The sequence below is a fragment of the Callorhinus ursinus genome, unplaced genomic scaffold, assembly GCF_003265705.2.
Source record: "Callorhinus ursinus isolate GAN/ISIS: 27379988/994484 unplaced genomic scaffold, GSC_fseal_2.0 scaffold68, whole genome shotgun sequence".
Taxonomy (NCBI): domain Eukaryota; kingdom Metazoa; phylum Chordata; class Mammalia; order Carnivora; family Otariidae; genus Callorhinus; species Callorhinus ursinus.
The window spans coordinates 6,484,025-6,503,352 of NW_027397130.1; the positions used below are offsets into that span (position 1 = coordinate 6,484,025).

Consider the following 19,328-nt stretch of genomic DNA (forward strand, 5'->3'; position numbering starts at 1 on the left):
CGTCCTGGACCACAGCCCTCTGGTCATGTCCACAGCCAGATAAGATGGGGAATCCAGTGCGAGCTCTGGACACTCCTGGGGATCCCGCACCCCACTGGCTGTGAGTGGGAGAGATTAAAGCCATGTCTTTGCATTCCAAATGCAGCTCCATCCGGGATTCACAATTTCAGTGCTCTGAATTAGAAACTGCATGAAGTCCTCTGAGCACGCGGGTCTTCCCTTCCACTTCCTACAATAAAGGTTTCTCAGGGGCAGCCTTGCATGCATCCAGGAGCTGGGCAGGTCCTACTGCCATGGGACCTGTGCAAAGCCCAGGCAGCTACGGGGCCCAAGGCCCTCTGAACACAGCTGCCCACATTCTACTCCCCGCCCCTGGAGTCTGAGAAGCTTGGACTGTCCTCCCCTCCAGCTGTACCCCACCCTCTCAGCCAGAGGCTACCCTGGGAACACCCAGAGCTCTAAAAGAAGACACAGAGGCTGAGGCAGTTTGGAAGCCAGTTGAATTTCTGGAGTTTCCTTACAATAGGGTGGTTGGGCAGGAGTTAGACCGTCTCCATGCTGCCTGGGGCTCCAGGGTAGGAGCAGAAACAAAGTTTAAGGCTGAGGTTGCCGCTATGTCCTGGATGCAACAACGTGGGAAATCATGTTAAATCAAGGAAATAAAAAATCCCTCTAAACTCTGATACTGCACTCAAAAAAAAAAAAAAATCAAATGAACAAAAATAAGATGCCCAAGCCACAGCTCAAGGATGATGGACCCCTGTCCATTCCACAATGCTGTTGCTGTCATATGAAGTCCTTGATCAACCCTGGACTCAGTCATCACTTGGGGTCATGAGGGAACAGGACCTCTCACCGGGTCTTGCTTGGTGTGGGTTCCAGTGATGTCCCTGGAGAGTGGCAAGGGGCTGAAGCACTCAGTAAGGAGGAGCAGGAAAGAGTCTTGTTTTCTGATTGGGGCAGGATGGAAACACATTCACCTTCCCGGAGGTAAGGGAAGAGCATAGTTCTAGAAAAATCAGATTCACCTGATGTCGGGGCGGGGGGGGGGGGGCTGATGATTTGTGTGTTGATTGGGGGTAGGGGGAGACAGGGAGTGAGTGAGGAGGAGGGTGAGTGAGCTGGTTTGGGGCCTGGGGGCTGGCCAGGCCCTCCCAGGTGCCTGAGGGAGGATGCTCAGAGGTTGCCGAAGAGTTCATTTTTCTTGCTCCAGTCCATCTGCGGGGCCCGCTTGCTGCTGCGCTTCTGGTGGGCCCGCTCTTTGGCCACGGCCAGGGAGATGTTGAAGTCCAAGATGGGGTCGGAGGAGGAGGAGGTAGACGAGGGTGCCGTGGAGTCCTGTTTCCTGGGGCTGTCTTGGGAATTCAGCTGCAAAGAGGCAGCGGCAGAGGGCAGGAGTCAGCGCCTGGCCAAGCGTCCTGGTCCTCAGCCTCGGCAAGGTGGCTCCCTTGGGGCAGTGCCCAGGGAAGCCAGGTCACAAGGACAGAATGTGGCATAGCATGTGACCTCCAGGGCAGGCTGGTGTGCCAGGAACGAGTGTGGCCTGGGAATGGGCTTCCTGTAACCCAGTGCCAACCCTCTGCCCGCCCAGCCGGCAGCCTACCTCCACACTGGTGTCAGTGGAGATGGATCTTGCCAGGGCTGATCTGGGGCTCTCAGAGGCCACCTCGGCCAGAGCTTCACGACTGTTCTCCTGGCACAAAAAGGAGGGGTGTGGGTGGGGAAGTCCTGAACAAGAAAGGGTGTTCCCAGGGAAGACAGGTGCCTTGGCCTGAGAAGCTCCACTCAAGCCTTTCCCTTCGATCCCAAAGCCCCACTGCCTGAGTCTGCCGGGGGGGGGGGGGGGGGGGGGGGCTTGGGGATTGACGTTTTACATTCCTCTAAGGATCAGAGGGCAGCCTTGGTTCCACCACCCAGGTGGGAGGGACCATTGTGGGATTAGCTGAATGGCTCACAAGCCCCCCCAACTCCCCAGCCCTCCCGAAGTAGCCTTCAGTGTTGACTAGCCTTTTGGGCCAGTGACCATGGAGGGGCTTCATGGAGTGTGGAGATACTGAGGGCCTCTGCTTGGCACAGGGAACTGTGTGATACTCCTTGAATTTCTTGCAGCCCACGTGTTTCCTTGGACTTAACCCCAGGAATCTTGAAACCTTAACCTCAAAGCAGCTAAGAAGGGCTTTGAAGGAATAAGGGGATGAGAGTTCTAGGCCCACAGATGGAGTGACAGAAGGTTCAGGTGGCCCAGGGCCACCCCCCCCCCGCAGTAGCCCTTGGGGATGGGAACCCTTTGAGCAGACCCTTCAGAGAGCTCCAGCTCTGTGGTCTGACTCTGAGCCAGCCTGTCCCAGAGTGAAGGTCTTGGCCAAGGCTTCAGCTTGGTGCTCAGCCTCCGCCTGGGTTCCTCTACGGCCTCAGCTGGCAGCAGGCCCCACCATCTCTTCCCCAGCCTCCACTGCCTTCTCTTCCCTTCTGCCCGGGGAGGAGGGGAGGAGGGGAGGAGGGGCTTTGTTCTCCCAACCCAGACTGGAAGTAGCAGGGCCCAGGCAGCGTGCGTCCAGACACTGAAGCTCTGTTCTTGGGGGGAAGAAAGGCCTCTTCTGTACGGTGGGGAGTTGAAGGCGGGGCTTGTCACCAGGATGGCGGGCTGCAGATGGGCCTGGCTAGGCCTCTCCCTCCCAACTGCCTTGGCTCTACACAGGGGTTGAGGGGTGCACCGGCAGTTACAGAACTTGGAGCTCAGGAGGGAGCAGCTTGGAAATGGGAGTTTCAACCTGAGCCAGACCTCCATCCTTGTCCCAACCATGCCACCTTCCACCCTTCTCCTGCAGCCCCTGGCTTGAGAGCCAGAGAAGCATTAGAGGGTCTGCCTTTACCTTATGAATCTCCCCGTTTGTAAAGGGCTCAGGCAAGGGACCTAGGAGAAGGGAAAAAAAACAAAACAGCAGAGGTGAGTCCAGAAGCTCTGGGGAATGTGGATGGAGTAGCGCCCAGAGAGGAGGGATAGCTTCGGGGTTTGGGCCATAATTAGACCTTGTGCCCTACATCAGTGTTTAGGTCTCTTGACTGCAACCCTCGGGAAGTACTGCCGACATTCTGATGACCCAGCGCGCACACACAGACTGCGTGTAACAAGTTTCACAAAACGACATTTACTCTTACTACCTCCTAATGCTCTCCAGTACTTTCAATTCAATTTCATTTAAAGAAGTATGCTAGTCTCTGCCTATTAAGTTGATCTTGCGAACCACGGATGGGTAATGAGCAATTTGGAAAAACCACTGTCCTAGAGGGAGAGGAAATTCCCGGCTGGCTGCCTAAGAATCACCTGAGAAGCTTGTTAGAAATGCAGATCCCCAGGCCTGGGCACCAGAGCCTGACGTTTCCTAGGAGAAGACGCCATCACCAGAGTTGGAACCACACCCCAGATTCTGGTTAGTACCTGCCTCAGCTGAAGGAGAAAATAATCCCCACTCCTGCTTGCCAATGTGAGGGTGAGGGGGTGCTCAGAAGGAGAGAACACCAGCCTGGGGTCCCCCTCAATGGGCTCACTCAGGTACGGGCCCCACCTGGCTGTTAAGGTGGGACTGTTCCACCTCTGGGGCTGGCCAGCCTGGGTGGGTTTCTTCTGAACTCTTAGTTTACGATCGCCATGTATCTTTCCAGCTGGCCTGGACGTGGGGCTTACCTGACTGTCACATTTCTTCCCCACTGCTACCCACCCTCTTCCCACAGTTGGCTGGACAGGGGCTCACTGGGAGGAGCGGAGGGCAGCCTGGAGGACCCTCCCCCCCACCAGATATCTGGGGAGGAGACTTGCCCTCAGGCCTCTCCCTGTGTAGCTCCTCCGGCCTGAAGGCTACAATCACTGGCGGCCCATCCCACCCAGCCAGAGAGATAAGAAGAAGGAATGTCTGAGGGCTGATCTCTTAGGTGGGGGAAGGATGCTGGAGGCCTCGGGAAGGTATTTGAGGAGCTGTGTGGAATTCAGATCTCAGCTGTCTTCCCCATACCCTGTGGCCAAGAGCAAGGCTGCAGCTTCTCGGGGCCTCAGTTTACCCCTCACTTAAGATAGCCACTGAGTTCTCTGGTTTCTGTGAACTTGGGAAACAAGGGTAAGGTGCTGCCCCACCTTCCATGCCTGGAGTCGGCTTCCACCTGACCCCTCCACCTAGGAATCTAAGTCTGTGGCAGGACCTTTAGGTGGATCACCCCCCCCTACAAAATAAAACCCTTGACACCTTTAAGGAGGCCCCACCCACTGCGAAGTCCAAAAAAGTTGTATCCCCCCGCACCAGCCATCTTTCCAGGGAGAAAGTCCAGACCAGGGAGAAGAGCTTTGCTTAACTCCTCCCTGCCCTTGGGCAGTAGCCTGGCCCTGTTTGGCTGGGGCTTGGGCAGGGGGAGGTGCCAACGTGATATGGGGGATGGGGAGGGCAAGGGCCCAGGGGCCAAGGAGGGACCCACTGCAGTCTAGAGCCAGTGAGCCTGGGTTTCCAAGACAACCTGAGAAGGGAGGGGAGGCCCTGGGCCCCTGTCACTGGACTCTGATCTGACCAAGCAAAGCTGGAGTTTTTAACCCTTCCCTTGCATGAGCGCTGCCTGGAGAACCTGCTCGGGGTGCAGGGGCTGGGGGCTGAAGCCTCCCTCTGGTGCTGCAGCTTCGGTCTGGGAATAAGTACCTCCGTCCTGTCCCGCCGTCTCCTGGGCTGGCCTAACCCTGTCCTCTGCAGTCCGCAGAAACCCACTGCCATCCCGCCTCCTCCCTGACATCAGGCCCCTCTTTCCCAACCTTCGCTTCTGGCCTCCCCTGAAGGAGAGAGAGGAAACTCTGAAGCAGGAAGCTGCCCACCGCTTGCCCGGGACCCAGTAAAACCTAGAGCACTGGCCAACATCCCTGACTTGGGGGCTGCCATCTGCTCACCATTCAGGTGCTCCTGAGATGGGATCACTTTGCATTTCTTGAAGAACTCATCAGTCTCCTTGTCGACCACCAGCAGCTTGGTCTCATCCCCACCAGCCTTGATGGCAGACACCACATCGCCGTGCTGCTTGCCCTCCACGCAGACCCCGTTCACCTGTGGGGGGTGGGGGGGTGCCGGGGTTACTGGCACAGTTTTGGGGGGTAGGTGGGGGCGGTATGAACGGTCCTTTCCGTGTCCTCGCCATTTGGCAGTCTGGGGAGGTGAAGCCCCCTGCGCCCCCGCCCCCGGCCTGTGGAGCCTTGAACTAAGCCAAGTGGTCCTCCCACTTGACAATCAAGTGAGGAGGCAGGACACATGAGAAAAGCCAAAGAAAATATCCAGAAAAGACTAAACAAACACAGCTGTGACACAAGGGACAGGAAAGATCGGGGAGGCCTGGGATGGGCCCGAGCGTTTCTATGTACTAATATCTGACTTCCCGCTCTGGGCCATGGTTTGCTCCCGTGTAAAATGAGAAGTCTTGGGAGAGCTGTTCTAGCTCTAAGGTTCTAAGACTGAGATTCTGGGTCCTGCCCATGGCACGGGGTTCATGTTTCCGTTCCTCCTGAGCACCACACAAGAGTGTCTGAGTTCACCTGCCACCATGGAGGCCTCAGGCAGTAGGAAACTGCGGGCGGCCCCACACATCTACTGGAATGGCGGGGTGAACCCTGGGCCACTGAGTGTGTGTCTCTCAGTGAATAAGAACCCAGAGAAGGTGGGGGCAGGAAAGAAGTCCATCCACCATCCACCACCCTTCCTTTCTACCTTCCTTCCTTCCCTCCCTCCTGCCCACCCACCCACCCACCCACCATGCTTCTCCTCTCTCTGGCTCCCTCCCTCCATCTGAGATCTATGTGCTGCCTGGACCCCTTGGGCCAACCAAGGAGCAGGTAGCAGGTGGTGGGATGGCTACCCCAGGAACTGCTTATCTGTGTGGAGGCAGGCAGGAAGGGGGTGCCTGGAAAGAGGACAAGAAGCGTCACCTCCACGATGCGGTCCTGAGCCCGGAGTCCTGAGGCCTCGGCAGGTGAGTCTGGGTCCACTGCCCGGATGAACTGGCCTGGCCTGGACTTGTCGCTGTGCAAGTTGAAGCCGTAGCCATTGGCACCCTTCTTCATGGTGCAGAGCCGAGGCCGTAGCTCACGCTGTGGGGATAAAGGAGGGTCCGTGGCCATTCTCCGTCATCCTAGGTCCCACCCTCCCTGCCCGGTGCCTGACCCCTTCCCCTAGCCCCCAAGGAACACATGGGAATCAGGCAAGTTTGCTGAGGTCCCACAGAGCAAGTTGAGAGAATGCTGGGCTGGGACCCAGAAGACCTGGCATCGTAGCAAACCGCCCAGGTGCCCCGTCCAGGCCAGTTACCTCCTTCTGGCAGATGGGAGGTGGGACCAGTTTAGCTCAAGTCCCTCCCTTTGTGACATTCTAAGGTTAACTGTGTTATTTTGACTGTTACCTTATCCCTCCCCTGTAAATGTTCAGTCTGGCCCCCTTTGGGGTGGGGGTGGTACGGCTGTTAGCCTGGCTGGGTGACTGGGGATCTGGGCCCCTTGGTACCCAGTTCTCTGCAGCAGGGGAGACAGGGCAGGTGTTTACTGAAAGCTGGTCAGCATGTTTATAGTAAAGCCTTTCCCCATCCAAGCCAAACGGCCCAGGCAAAAGGCAGCAGGCGGCCAGATGACCCCAGACCTGGGGGAAGCACAGCCAGGGGTCCTGGACAGGACAGGGACCCCCACCAGCAGAAGGCTGGGGGTGCAGGAAGCAGAACCCCAAAGGCCCTGTTGGGGAAACCTGAATGGGGAAGGGGCCATGAAAAGCAGGGCTGGGCTGCAGGGAGCCCTGCGTGGCTGTGGCCACGGCCCAGAGTGGGGGCTGACAGGGCTCAGGAAGGTTTTTCTCCAGCACTCGGACACTCAGCTGAAAATGGTTTTCACCATCCTTGGTCCAACTTAAGTAGCTTAGCTTAGACGTTGCAGCCCTAGGACCCATTTACACAATGGAGGGAATCTGGGTGTGCATGGGCCAAGCAACTGGAACCTTGGCCAGAAGCTTGAGCCCAAGGCCTGACTTGGGGGTCCCTCTTCCCCTCCTCCCAGGCCTGGGCAGGGCTGCAGCAGCCATCCTCCTAGTGCCGGGTGATCCCCCAGGCCACCAGTCAACGAGCGAAGGCTGGAGTCAAGGCCCTGGCCCCAGGGTCAGCTTCCCTACTTACTAGCTCTGTGACCCGGGGCAAGTCATTTCCTTTTTGCGCCTCTGGTTCCTCATTTATAGGGTCCCAGGGTCGCCGGGAGGCCAAGTGAGGTAATTCATACAGGTGGGAACACTCCACAACTTCAAAATCCCTGTGCACATGCAGACCTTCCCAGTGCTGGGAACACTAGAACAGTCACATGAATCCGAGAAGGGAGATTCTGGGGGGTAGGGTGGGGGCCAGGCTGCTCTGAAACGCCAGTCCCCAGCTGGGAGCAGAGCTGGCCAGGGAGGCAGTGAAGGAAAGGAGAGCTTACAGGCCTCCTGCCCCAACTTGCCAGTCCCAGGAGGCAGCTACCTCTTGAGGCTCCTCACCCCTCCACTCTCATGGGGGGTGGGGGTGGCCAAAGGATGACTTTGCCTTCCTTCCACTGCCCGGGCAGGTCTTTCCGTGTTTCAGGATGTTGGTGTGGGGTGTGGAGAGGAAGACAGAAGAAGGGGTGATGGTTGGACCTGTGTTCACCCTGATCTGGGCCAGAGGCCCTGGGCCCTTCCCTAGTTTCTCCTTCAGCAGGCTCCCCTCACCCCATACAATAGCAAAGCCAGAGAAGCAAGCATTAAAAAAAAGTTGGGGGGGGGCAGAGGGGGTGCCCAGTGGTTGTGAAGCATCCTCTTCTCCCCAACTGTCAGCAGGGTGCAATCCCAGGAGGGCCCCCCTCCTCCCTGCGTGCTGCTGCTTATCCCCTGGCAGCCCCCACAGGATCTTGTTCGGGAGTAAGTGAGGCTCTTCTCTCCCCTCCAGCTAATCCCTCCACAAAGCCGCTGGCCCAGCCCTCCCCCAGGCCGAGGTGAGCAGGAACAGGTCTGACCAGTTGCTACCACTGTGCAGGCTCAGCTTTCTGCCCCAGCCAGGCAGAGCCCGCAATCACCCTGAGAAAGTGGGGAGGAGAATCGTGCAGGGGGTGGGGGGGAGGTGGCGCGAGCAGCTGTGACGTCCCTGCTTCTCTCCACCTCCTCTCATTCCAAAGAGCCTTCCCGTAGCAACCTGGCTGGGGCTGGTCACCCCCATTCTCAAGACAGGGAAACAGAGTCCAGATGTTAAGCCCGCTGCCTGATGTCACCTTGCTTCACAGTGGAGGAGCCGGAGCTCCCACAAGCTCTCTGACTTGGATCCCATGTTCCTTCCACCATCCATGGGCTGGCCCTGAAGGACCCAAGTCCAGACTGGGAGGAGGCCTCAGCGGGAGTCATAAACATGGGTTGCTCTCCCACAGTGGCGGCGGCCTCTGCTGGGAGGCAGCTGGTCGCTGATGAAACCACAGCCTTCCTTCCGGGTGCTCAAGGCCCCTTGCGGCCAGAGCTCCAGCCTGAGCTTGGGATAAGCGATGCAGCAGTGGGCAGGCCTGGGCTGGGGCAGCCTGGCGGTCAGGCCTGGGTCTCAGGGCCGCAGGCTTCTCTTACTGATCCTCACTCCCCTCTGCCAGTCCCAAGCCATGGGGATTGGAGGAAATGGGGCTCAGCTCCCCCCCTGCTCCCTTCCCCCTGTATTGGGACCTGTTCCATTACCCTCTGGGGGGGGGGGGGGGGGGGGGGGGGGGGGGGGGCAGGAAGCTCCAGGTGGTTTCCCGAAATGTTAGACACCTACAGAGCCCCATCCAGCCCCCTCCTTCCTAGGTGTCTGGGGACTCCCTCCCTTCCCAAGGTGGGGGACTTCTCTTCTTCCAGGGAGACCAGCCTGTTTTTCTCCACCCCTCCCCCAGCTGTCTCCAGGAGATGTCACTGCCAGATGCTGAGTCAGCCCATCAGAGGAGCCCATCCCAGCAGCCAGGGTGGAGGCTGGTGCTGGCAGGAGGAGTCCCTGGGCAGAGCTTGGCCACTGTTGTTCCTGGGCCTGCACCCCCAGCGCTGAAGTAGAATCTGGGTTCTGCCTCTGGGGAAAGGGGGCAGATAGAAAGTCCAGGCCATCTTGGTCTGGTGTGTGCCCCCAGGAGCTTGGGAGGGGCCCTGCGCCACAGTACCAGCTCCAGAGGGGTCCAGAGCTGGGGGTGGGGAGGCAACTTCAAGGGGAGCATGGCCTCAGAGCGTTCAGAGTGCCAGGTTGGGCTCCCAGTAACTATGACAGGTCAGAAGTAGAAGTCAGGACCTGCTCAGTGAGGAGCCTGGTGGAGACTCGGAAGCAAGAGGAAGGAACAAGAGGCAATGGTGGCCAAAGGACAACACAAGTGAGCTGGGGTGGCTGGGGGGCGGGGCGGGTCTGAGTCTCACTTCCAGGCAACACCAGACAAGCTGTCCAGAAAAGACCTTGCCAGACAGCTGCCTCCAGAATCTTCTCCTGGAGGCTTCTTCCACCCTTAAGTTGTCAGGCTGTCCCAAATCCTGTCACAGGCCCCTGTGGCCGTCCCCTCCATTCCCCCTTCTCTCCCAGGGAGCCCAGCCTGGCCCCAAGTGGCCGCCCAGTCACCTCCACCCCCGCAGCCCTAGGAGTGGACGGACAGGGAATTCAATAGGCGCCACCAGCAACCACCTGGAAAGCTGAGGAAAGTTGATACCCTAATCCCAGCACCCGTCTCTGGGGAGCAGGCCCAGGGCCACTCCCTGTTCGTCCTGGGGGAGGGCTGCTGGGGGCCAACGCCCCATTGGGCCCAGCCCCTCCCTGGCCGATGTCATGGCTATAGAAAACAGCCAGGCTGCTTACAGAAGGCCAGCCAGCTCTGGGCCCCAGAAGGAATGGGCTGTTAGAGCAGGAAGACCACCAGGGTAGCTAGGGGAACAACAGAGGTCACGTGACCCTCACCTCCCAAGATTGCCTTTCCCCATCCCAGCCCAGCCCAGCCCAACCAAAGGCTCTTGTTTATGCAGATAAGATTGAAGCCTGCTGACCCAGGGAGATCAGCCCCAACAATGGGGTGGGGGCCAGGGGGCCAGGGGAGTGGTTCTGGTGGGGGTGGGATACGGGGTATCCTGGGCATTGGGAACGGTGGCTGCTCTGGGAGGCAGCTTGGTTGTTTAGAGACACAAGCTTGGGGCTGGTGCTAGCTCTTCAAGGAAGCCATGACGGACGGTGAGAGCTGGCCTGGCCTGAGGGTAACATGTGACTGGGCAGCAAGGGGGCACTGTCCTCAGGACAGGTTGGGAAGTGACCAGGAGCTCAGACCACTGGCCAGTGTCCAGAGCTCTAGGCTAAAGGCATCATCTCCTCACCCGAGGTACAAAAAAAGCCTTGGCAGCCACTGACCCATGCCCCTTGGCCCTGGTGTGTCTTTACTTCACCCTACAGAACCTTCCCCACCCAGGTCTGTGCAGACTGAGGGATGTTGGACACCTCCATTTGCAAAAAAGGACCTACTCTAGCCCTTGATCTTGTCCTTCCTGTTTCTCAGTGGGAAAGCCCCTCTCAGGAGCCCAGCTGGGTGGATCCGGGAGGGAGACCTATGCTAAAGTGGGAGCTGCTTCTCCCAGGCCCCACGCAGGGGCCCTGAGTCAGCTTCTTCCTCTGGTTCTTTTCTCCTGGTGCTGGCCAGAGACCCACCCGAAGGAGTTTGGCTCAGGTCTCCCCAGGGCTGGGCAAGCCTGGGATGGAGCAGGCTGGTACGTGGGCTGCTGCCTGGCTGGACACCATCCAGGCTGGCCGCCCCATGCCCGCCTGCTCCACAGGCAATGCATCCTCACCCTCCTCCCAGAAGTCACTGGATTTAACTGCTGTCCTGAGAGGGACAAAGACCTTCAGAGAGCTTGTGTAATTGGGGCTCTATTAAAATAACAAATAGAAGCTAATGTTTACTGAGCCCGTACTGTGTGCCAAGGACCGCACCAGGCTTTTATGTGCGTTTTCTCATTCAAACCCAATTATAGTCCTGTGAGGAAGGTATTACTGCCCTTGGTTCCCAGATGAGGGAACTCAGGTTCAAAAAGATCACATAAATCGCTCAGGTACACAGCTGAGGTGAGAAGGCAGGCTCCGAACTCAGGTGGGGAGCAGCCCTGCCCAACAGGAACAGCGTGTCGGTCATGCAGGCAATTTAAAATTTCCCAGTAGTCGCATTAAAGTAAAAAAGAAATTAGAAATTAATTATAATGATCTTATTTCACATAATGTGCCCAAACTGCTACCATTTCAACATATCCACTTCAAAATTATTAACAGCATATTTTAGGTCTTTTTGTTCATAGGAAGTCTTCAAAATCTGATGTGCATTTCTTACTTCCAGCACACCTCAACTGGGACGAGCACATTTCAAGCGCTAAGTGCCACACATGGCCGGTGGCTGCCACAATGGCCTGCTCATATTCTAGAGGCCTCACCCTCAATCATTAGGCTGCCAGCCCTCAAAACTATTTTTTAAAGATTTATTTATTTTAGGGGCGGTGTGCCTGTGCAAGTGGGGAGACTCTCAAGCAGACTCTCTGCTGAGCGTGGAGTCCCACCGCAAGAGCTCTATCCCATGACCCAGAGATCATGACCTGAGCTGAAAATCATGAGTGCACACTCAACTAACTGAGCCACCCAGGCGCCCCCCCCCGCCCCCGCCAAAAACACGTTTCTAAATCACCCTTCCCATACACAGACATTTGCTATTTTCTTTTTCCACACACACATTCAAACTGGGCACCATGACCTTATAACACACCCAGGGGAGGCAGGAGACTGACTCTAGGAAGTCAGAACTCTAGCCTCAGACAACACAGCAATGAGTGAATTAGGGAATCTGTGCCGCTCATCCTTTTCTAAGGCACAGGAACCCAAACATTGCCCAGAGGGCCAGGGACATGGTGAGTTGTCCTACTCCAGGGGTGAAGGAAGGCCAAGGCCAACAGTTAAGGTTGGCCTTCAGCAGGGGCCCTTTGTGCTACAAGGAAGCCCCAGAGCCAACAAGGGTGGGTTCTTAGGACTCAGGGGGTTGGGGTAAGGAGCCAGGCCACTTCTGGGCTGATGCGTTTTCCTGGTGGTGCTGAAGGACACCCCCTAGAGACAGAAGCTACCGGGACCCTTCCTTGCAAGGAGCTGGTGCAAGCAGCCTGAATTTCTTCCACTGTGATGGCTCTTATGTGGCCCAGATGTAATGGGCAGAGACACCCAGCTGGACAGTCAGGCCCTCAAGCGTGGCTGAATGGATGTGCAGGCACTGGAGTCAGAGGGCCGGGTTCCAAGATACACCCCCATCCATGTGGTAAGGTCTCACTAGCTGAGAGCCCTGGGGCCGCCCACCTGAACCGACCAAGCCTCCGTTTCCACGCAGACCATGGGGGCTGATATCTGCCTCATGGGCGGTTTTGTAGATTGAATGACATTAAGGCATATTATTTTTTTGTTTATTTTTCTAAAGATTTATTTATTTGAGAGAGAGAGAGAGAGAGAGAGAGAGAGAGACTTGGGGCTCTATCTCATGACCCTGAGATCATGATCTGAGTGGAAATCAAGAGTCAGATGCTTTAACAGACTGAGCCATCCAGGCGCCCCAACATAAGGCATGTTTAGTACACAGCACACTGCCAGACACAAATAATAGCTGTCATTTACTGAACAATGACTATCCGCTCACAAAATGGAGAAACTAATACCTAACTTGCAGGGCTGTCACAGGGGAATCCGTGAAATGGACATCAGTATCTTTATGACAGAAGGCTGCACTAGAACTCTGAGTTTCCTTCCCCGCTCGGGCTACTCCATCTCAGAGCAGCGACAAACAGAGGAACATCTAATACCGGGGTCGAGAACTCTGGCTTCTCTCTGTAAAAGGCCTGCAGCACTAATTCCTAAGTGCTCGCCCACCTTCCCAGGGCCCCGTGGGATGGGAAGTCTGGAGAGGAAGAGAACGGGCTGCATCTAGACATACGGAGGATGCCCCATTCTGTCTCCAAGAGAATTACCTCCAGAATTATTGATTTAACTCGAGAGGAACCTGAAGGTAGGAACCAGGGTAGAAGGAGATCCCAAATATATGGCTTCAGAGAAGGAAGCAACACTCAAACTATCACATACCCTGTCTATTTAAAATCCAAACATCCGGTGCCTGAGTGGCTCAGTTGGTTGGGCAGCTGCCTTCAGCTCGGGTCATGATCCTGGAGTCCCGGGATCGAGTCCCGCATCGGGCTCCCTGCTCAGCAGGGAGTCTGCTTCTCCCTCTGACCCTCCCCCCTCTCATGCTCTATCTCATCCTCTCTCTCAAATAATAAATACAATCTTTAAAAAAAATAAAATAAAATCCAAACATCCCACAGCTCAGACTCTGTTCTGCCCTCCCAAACTCCCAACTTGGCCAGTGGGAAATGGCCTGCCTGTCCTGGGAAAGAAGTTGGTAGGCTGCCAGTGAATTCTGCCCACCCACCCACCTTGCTGCCTAGGGTGCGTGCACTGTTTCTTTTTCTTTTAATTTAAATTTTATTTATTTATTTTTTAAAAGATTTTATCTATTTAAGAAAGTGAGTACAAGCGACCTGGGCGGGGAGGAGCAGAGGGAGAGGGAGAGGGAGAAGCAGGCTCCCCACTGAGCAGGGAGCCACATGCGGGGCTCCGTCCCAGGACCCTGGGATCATGACCTGAGCTGAAGGCAGCTGCTCAACCGACTGAGCCATCTAGGCACCCCAAATTTATTTTCTAAGTAAGCTCTGTGCCCAATGTGGAGCTCAAACTCACGACCCCAAGACCAAGAGTCACAAGCTCCATGGACTGAACCAGGCAGGTATCCCAGCCTGCGCTGTTTCTGCCTCTGGGATCAGGGTCACATCTGGCAGGAATGCACCCCAAGCTGGGTACTGACACACACACACTCCTATCATCTCATCAAATCGCCCCCAAACCCTGCAAGGTGGGTTCTGGTGTTCCCATTTCACAGACGTAGAAGCTGAGATTTGCAGGCAACAATGGACAATTTTAGCTTTCTAGTCCCCAGATGGAAGCTGCTAGCAGGCAAGAAAAAGGAGTGGGTAGGTTCTGCCTGGAATTTCGATCTCTGGGTGTGCCTGAGGCACAAACAGGCCCAGGTGTGCTGGACTGAGATGAATTAGGATAAAGGTGCCTGATGGGGGCGCCTGGGTGGCTCAGTCGTTAAGCGTCTGCCTTTGGCTCAGGTCATGATCCCAGAGTCCTGGGATCGAGCCCCGCATCGGGCTCCTTGTTCGGCGGGAAGCCTGCTTCTCCCTCTCCCACTCCCCCTGCTTGTGTTCCTTCTCTCGCTGTATCTCTCCCTGTCAAATAGGTAAATAAAATCTTTAAAAAAGAAAAAAAGGTGCCTGATGGCTGTTATGCATTCATTCATTCAAGAATTATGTGAGCCCTTCCCTACTCTGTGCCAGGCACGGCGAGGGGGATAGAAACACAAAGCAGCCACAGCCTTCGCCCTCCTCACCATGGCAGTGGGTCAAGATCATGAACAGATGATTCGAATATTGTGTGTTCACAGCAATAAAAGATGTAGAGGACTGGGACCAGGAGGGGAGCAAAGAAAGCGCTCATTCTGCCTGCAGGGTAAGGCTATGCGGGCTGTGAGTGGTTTTGCAGAGTGTGCCTCGTGGAGTGGGTTCCCAGGCTGAAGGGTATCGTCGGGCTGCCAGATTGGGAAGGGCTGTGGAGCACCTTCTGATTATTCAAGAGCAGTGGCCTCCGACTGAGCGTTCACAGAGCGCCAGGCTCGGACACAGCTGCACTTGCCCAAGGAGGGGCAGGTCCAGGGCTAGCTGCCCCGCGGGGGGACATGTAATGTGCGAAATACTTACCAATTCAAATACCAACAGGGACGTTTGCAGAGCAGTAACTTAGTGCCAGGCACCAAGCTACTGCCTTTACAGACCCGCCCGTGTAATCCCCAGCCCATGTAGCAGCGGCTACGCTCCAACTTCCACAAGAGGAGACAGAGGCCTTGGAGGTTAAGACACTTGGCTTGGGGCGCCTGGGTGGCTCAGTCGTTAAGCGTCTGCCTTGGGCTCAGGTCATGATCCCAGGGTCCTGGGATAGAGCCCCGCATCAGGCTCCCTGCTCGGGCCGGGAGCCTGCTTCTCCCTCTATCCACCCCCCTCCCCGCTCTCTGTCTCTCTCACGCTCTCTATCTCTGACAAATAAATAAAATCTTAAAAAAAAAAAAGACACTTGGCTCGAGGTGGGGCCCAGCTAGTACAGCTGTGGTGACTCAGGCCTGCTGCCCACCCACCACTGTGACTGTGGGGGCTGTGAGCAGGGCTGTTGCCGATCCTTCCTTGGTGGGGGTGAGGAAAGCCACCGAGGGAGCAGGTGGGCACAGCTGGAAGTCCCCTCCCCCTCCTCCTCAGACTGTATTACAGCCACCCCACACCCTCTGCCCTGTAGGATTCTTGACCCAGGTTGGTCTTCCCAATGAGATGTCACCTGCCACCCAATCTCTGCATGGCACTTGTCCACCTAACACCTTTTGCACTTGTGAGAACCAATGAAGATACCGTAACAGTCTCCATTTTGCAAACAAGTTCAGGCTAAAACTAATTAGTAAAACTCAAATTCTTTATATGAGATGACTTTTAGGGAAAAAGTCTTACTATGTTTATTAACTTTTTTTTTTTTTTTTTTTGCAATGACAGGGTGGGTCACCTGCATGGCCACCATACCAGATTTCATGGACATTTCCTACCAGAGGAACTGGCTTTGCATGAGGATGAAAGCATCCTCGCACAAATGCCTGGGCAGAAAGGTGCTCCATTCAGCATCCACTTGGGGCTCAAGTACTTCCCACTATTTGTAAAATCCTAGAGGAGGCAGGTGTCACTGTATGACAGCACTCCCCATTTTACAGATGGGAGAACCAAGGCTCAGGGAACTTCTGTGACTTGCCTGTTGACCTGAAGCCCCAAGCGGCCTGGTGATGGTGTCCCCAGGACTGGCTGGAGGGTATTCTATTCCCTACTCCTGGCCTAACAAAGTGCGCACAAATGCAGATGTCCCGTCACCATCTGGGGGAATCTGATTCTGTGGTCAGCCGAAAGCAGAAAGTCAAGCTCGGCTGCTTTCTCAGATGGTATGGTTGGGAGTGCATATGCTGGGTCAAGCCTCCAAGCCCCTGGCATCCTCTCACCTCCCCCCAGATCCTCCTGCACCCAGCAGCAAAAACAAAACAAAACAAAAACAAAAACGAAAGGGCAAGGGGGAGGAGCTGAACATAACAGCATCTTGGCAGGGGATGGGGAGTGGGGAGGTGGTTACTTGTGCCAGTGCCAAAGTCCAAAAAAAAGGGAATGACAAATCGATACACTCAGCTCAGCACAAAGTTCAAACTGGATTTCTGCCTGGGACCAGAGGTCATGGGTTCCAACTCCCTGGTGTCAAACCCCTGCCAGGGATGCTCCGATCCTCCCCCATCCTTGCCAATGCCAGCTTGGCAGTGGCAGGAAGTGGGAGCCTGGCGGCCCTTGTATTCCCAGCACCCAGCTCTGGCTGGATGGGGCTCCTGGTGACCTCACTTCCTTCACTTCCACCAAACCAGCTGGTCCTCTCCAGATCCACCTTCTACCTTCAGGCTGAAGGGTGCCCTTTCTCTGTCCAGGGAGGCTTCTGCGGGCATCACGGACACTCCTGCCACACGCTGCCACCAGGTGGAGAGCTGGTGCAAGCCAAACGGGCCCTGGGAGGCCCAGGCTCTGCTCCCTACAGTCTGCACCCTAAGGCCTCCCCCTTCACTCTCTGGGGACAGAAGGCTCTCATCACAACTCCTGTTTTCCTACTGCGCTGATCCAAACTGGGACCGTTTGGAAAACACCAAACATGGACAAAAAGCAACCAGCCTGCTTGCTGTCCTGGGACGGGAGTGAGACAGACAACGACAGGGCAAGACCACCTGCCTCTGGTGAGTTCCCCTGGCTTCTGCATGGCCCAGCGACACCCGACCACTCTCTCCCCACCCTCCTCCCAGCCCCTTCCCTTCCTCCAAGATCCTCCCCTCCCAATCCCAGATACAAGCGAGCGCTTACTCCTCACATTCCTGAGACTCATAAATCCTTCTGGGTGGCAGAGTCGCCACCACCCCCGAGACGCCTCTGCACCTCCTCCCCGCACCCCACCCCCACACATCGCCCTGAGCCCGTGGGGCTCCCTCTCTTAAAAGTCACACTGTACTTCAGGAGGATGAAGTCCAGCCGGGCTGAAGTTAATGATACACGCACCAGCCGGCGGGGGTGGGGCGGTCCCTGGAGAACCCTGTCGGCGACCCCTCCCCTCCTTGCGCCGGGGCTCGGGACGGAAAGGGGGTTGTTACTCTGGCTTTTTGAAGTCGGGGTGGCGGTTGCTTCACCCCAGCTTCAGCTACCACCCACAGAGGCCGGGGAGGAAGCTGGCACCTCTGGGGCTGCTGGAAGTGCGGTGGCCGAGGAGGGGAAGGATTGCGGGGATCCGAAGAATGGAAACGGACACCGCCAGCAGAGCCAAGGAAAGGGGACTGCACTCCCTTGAGCTGCCCTCCCTCACTCCCACTCCCAAAGGCCAAGGGACAAGAAGTGCAGGTGGCAAGATGCTCAGGGTCCCAGCCCGGTCTGGGAAGGGGCGTGGGGGTAACGGGACGCAGCCCCAACCTAGCAACTTGGACGCAGCCCCAAGCCAGTGCGACCTGTCGGTAGGCGGAAGCAGTTCCCCCCTCGAGGATCTAGTTTCAGAAAGAGGAGGCAGGCGCGGGGTTGGACGTCCAAGGGGCGCCTGGGTCTCCTCCCGCTTCCCCCTCCCATCCCCTTCCAGTCGCCGCCGGGTCAGGGTCCACACTTACCCGCTCCGGACGGCTCTTCTCGGTTTCGTGCGGCTCCGGCGCGGCGGCCTGCGACTCATTTTCGCCACCAGCCCCCTGCGTCTCGGTGGCGGCCGGCGGCTCGGCCTGCCCGGGCCCGTCCTGGGCGTTCAGCAGCTCCTCCCGGACCTGGACACCCAGCTTCTGCAGCCGCTCGTCCGTCTCGGGGTCGACCACCAGCAGGCGCACTGCGTTGAGCGCCGCGCGGATGCGGCTCACCACCTGTTGGTGGGTCTCCTTCTCTACGTTCTCGCCGTTCACCTCCACCAGCCGGTCTCCGGCAAGCAGCCCCGCCTTCTCGGCTGGCGAACCGGGCTCCACCAGCCTGATGAACTGGCCCACCTTGCCCTTCTCCCCGTGCAGGTGGAAGCCGTAGCCGTTCGGGCCCTTCTCCAGACAGCAGAGCCGGGGTAGGGGCGCCCCGGCCGCCGCGTCCGCGCTCATCTCGCCCTGCGACGGCTCAGTGGTGAGACTTGGGTTCCCGTTGGGAGCCGGAGGCGGGAGGAAGCCTCAACCCTTCTCCCCGCCCTGCGGACTGGCAGGCGGGAGGAAGCACCGCAGAGAATCCCCGCGCCGCGGGGTGGGCTGAGCGAACAGGTGTGCGGCGAGCGGCGGCCGCGAACTGCGAGGAGTTGAAGCAGGAGCGCGTGGACCAATCCCCACCCAGCGCGGCGTCTGAGCGATCTCGAATCGGCTCCAGCCCCTTATTCCGGGGGCGGGGCCACACCGAGGGTGTGGACACCGCAGCCCAATCAGAGACCACGGACAGGGTCGCTCGGGCCGGGTGAACGACGCCGGCCAATGGGAACGCGCGGGGGCGGGGTCCTGGGCTCGGCGCGACGCCCCGCGGCGCGAGAAGAAAGAGGGCTCAGGAAGTGGAAGTGTTTTGTTACCAAGTGGACAAAGTTGAGGCGGGGGGCGGGGCGAGCTCCCGGTACTGGGCAGAGGGGCGCTTAGGCTTCTGGTTTTCCCTACCTTTGGCGGGGATTGAGGAGAGCCAACCCACGAGTAAAGGACTCTAACGTTTTAACGACCTTTAGCTAAATCCTTGTGTGTACCGCAGTGAGGGGTTGGGAGGGTAGGGGGTGGGGAGCAACTGTTGTCGGGGAAACCGCTCCAGCTCCGGGGCTGCGGGGTCCCAGAAGTCTTGCGAGTAAGACTAGGTCCACCTCCGGCCCAATAACGTTGCTTGAATAACGATATTTTCCCGTTCGTGGGCTTTGCGTTGTCCAAGGACACGCTTAGAGGGGTGCGGGCTCTCATCCTCGCTGGGACATTATGAGGGCTCAGCAGGGAGCCCAGGCTTCCCAGGGCTGCCCTCTGAAGACAGGTCACCTAGGACAAGGGTGTGAGCACTGGCGTCAGCGTTCGGCCAGTTAAGTGGGGGAAGAGAGGCAGAACAGAGTCAGGTAACCAATCTCTGAGTACAGGGCGGAGGGAAAGG

The 19,328-nt window shown here is 57.2% G+C and overlaps 1 protein-coding gene across 1 annotated transcript; it reads right to left on the bottom strand.

Annotated features, from left to right (window-relative positions):
- Positions 1-478: 478 nt before the first annotated feature.
- Positions 479-18,725, bottom strand: NHERF1 (NHERF family PDZ scaffold protein 1). Its single transcript, XM_025859913.2, has 6 exons — positions 17,867-18,725; positions 5,948-6,109; positions 4,922-5,075; positions 2,874-2,914; positions 1,604-1,693; positions 479-1,368 (listed from the first exon to the last, which is right to left on the bottom strand). Exons 1-6 carry the CDS (start codon positions 18,326-18,328, stop codon positions 1,177-1,179), a joined length of 1,101 nt encoding a protein of 366 aa, XP_025715698.1. The 5' UTR covers positions 18,329-18,725; the 3' UTR covers positions 479-1,176.
- Between the last annotated feature and the right edge of the window lie 603 nt (positions 18,726-19,328).

Bases quoted from the DNA above. Each gene is read 5' to 3' on its own strand.
- NHERF1 (XM_025859913.2), bottom strand. From the start codon at position 18,328: ATGAGCGCGGACGCGGCGGCCGGGGCGCCCCTACCCCGGCTCTGCTGT. The intron at 6,110-17,866 runs GTAAGTGTGGAC...TTATCCCCACAG, and splicing joins AGAAGAGCCGTCCGGAGCGG to CGTGAGCTACGGCCTCGGCT. The intron at 2,915-4,921 runs GTGAGCAGATGG...CCCTTCTCCTAG, and splicing joins ATCTCAGGAGCACCTGAATG to GTCCCTTGCCTGAGCCCTTT.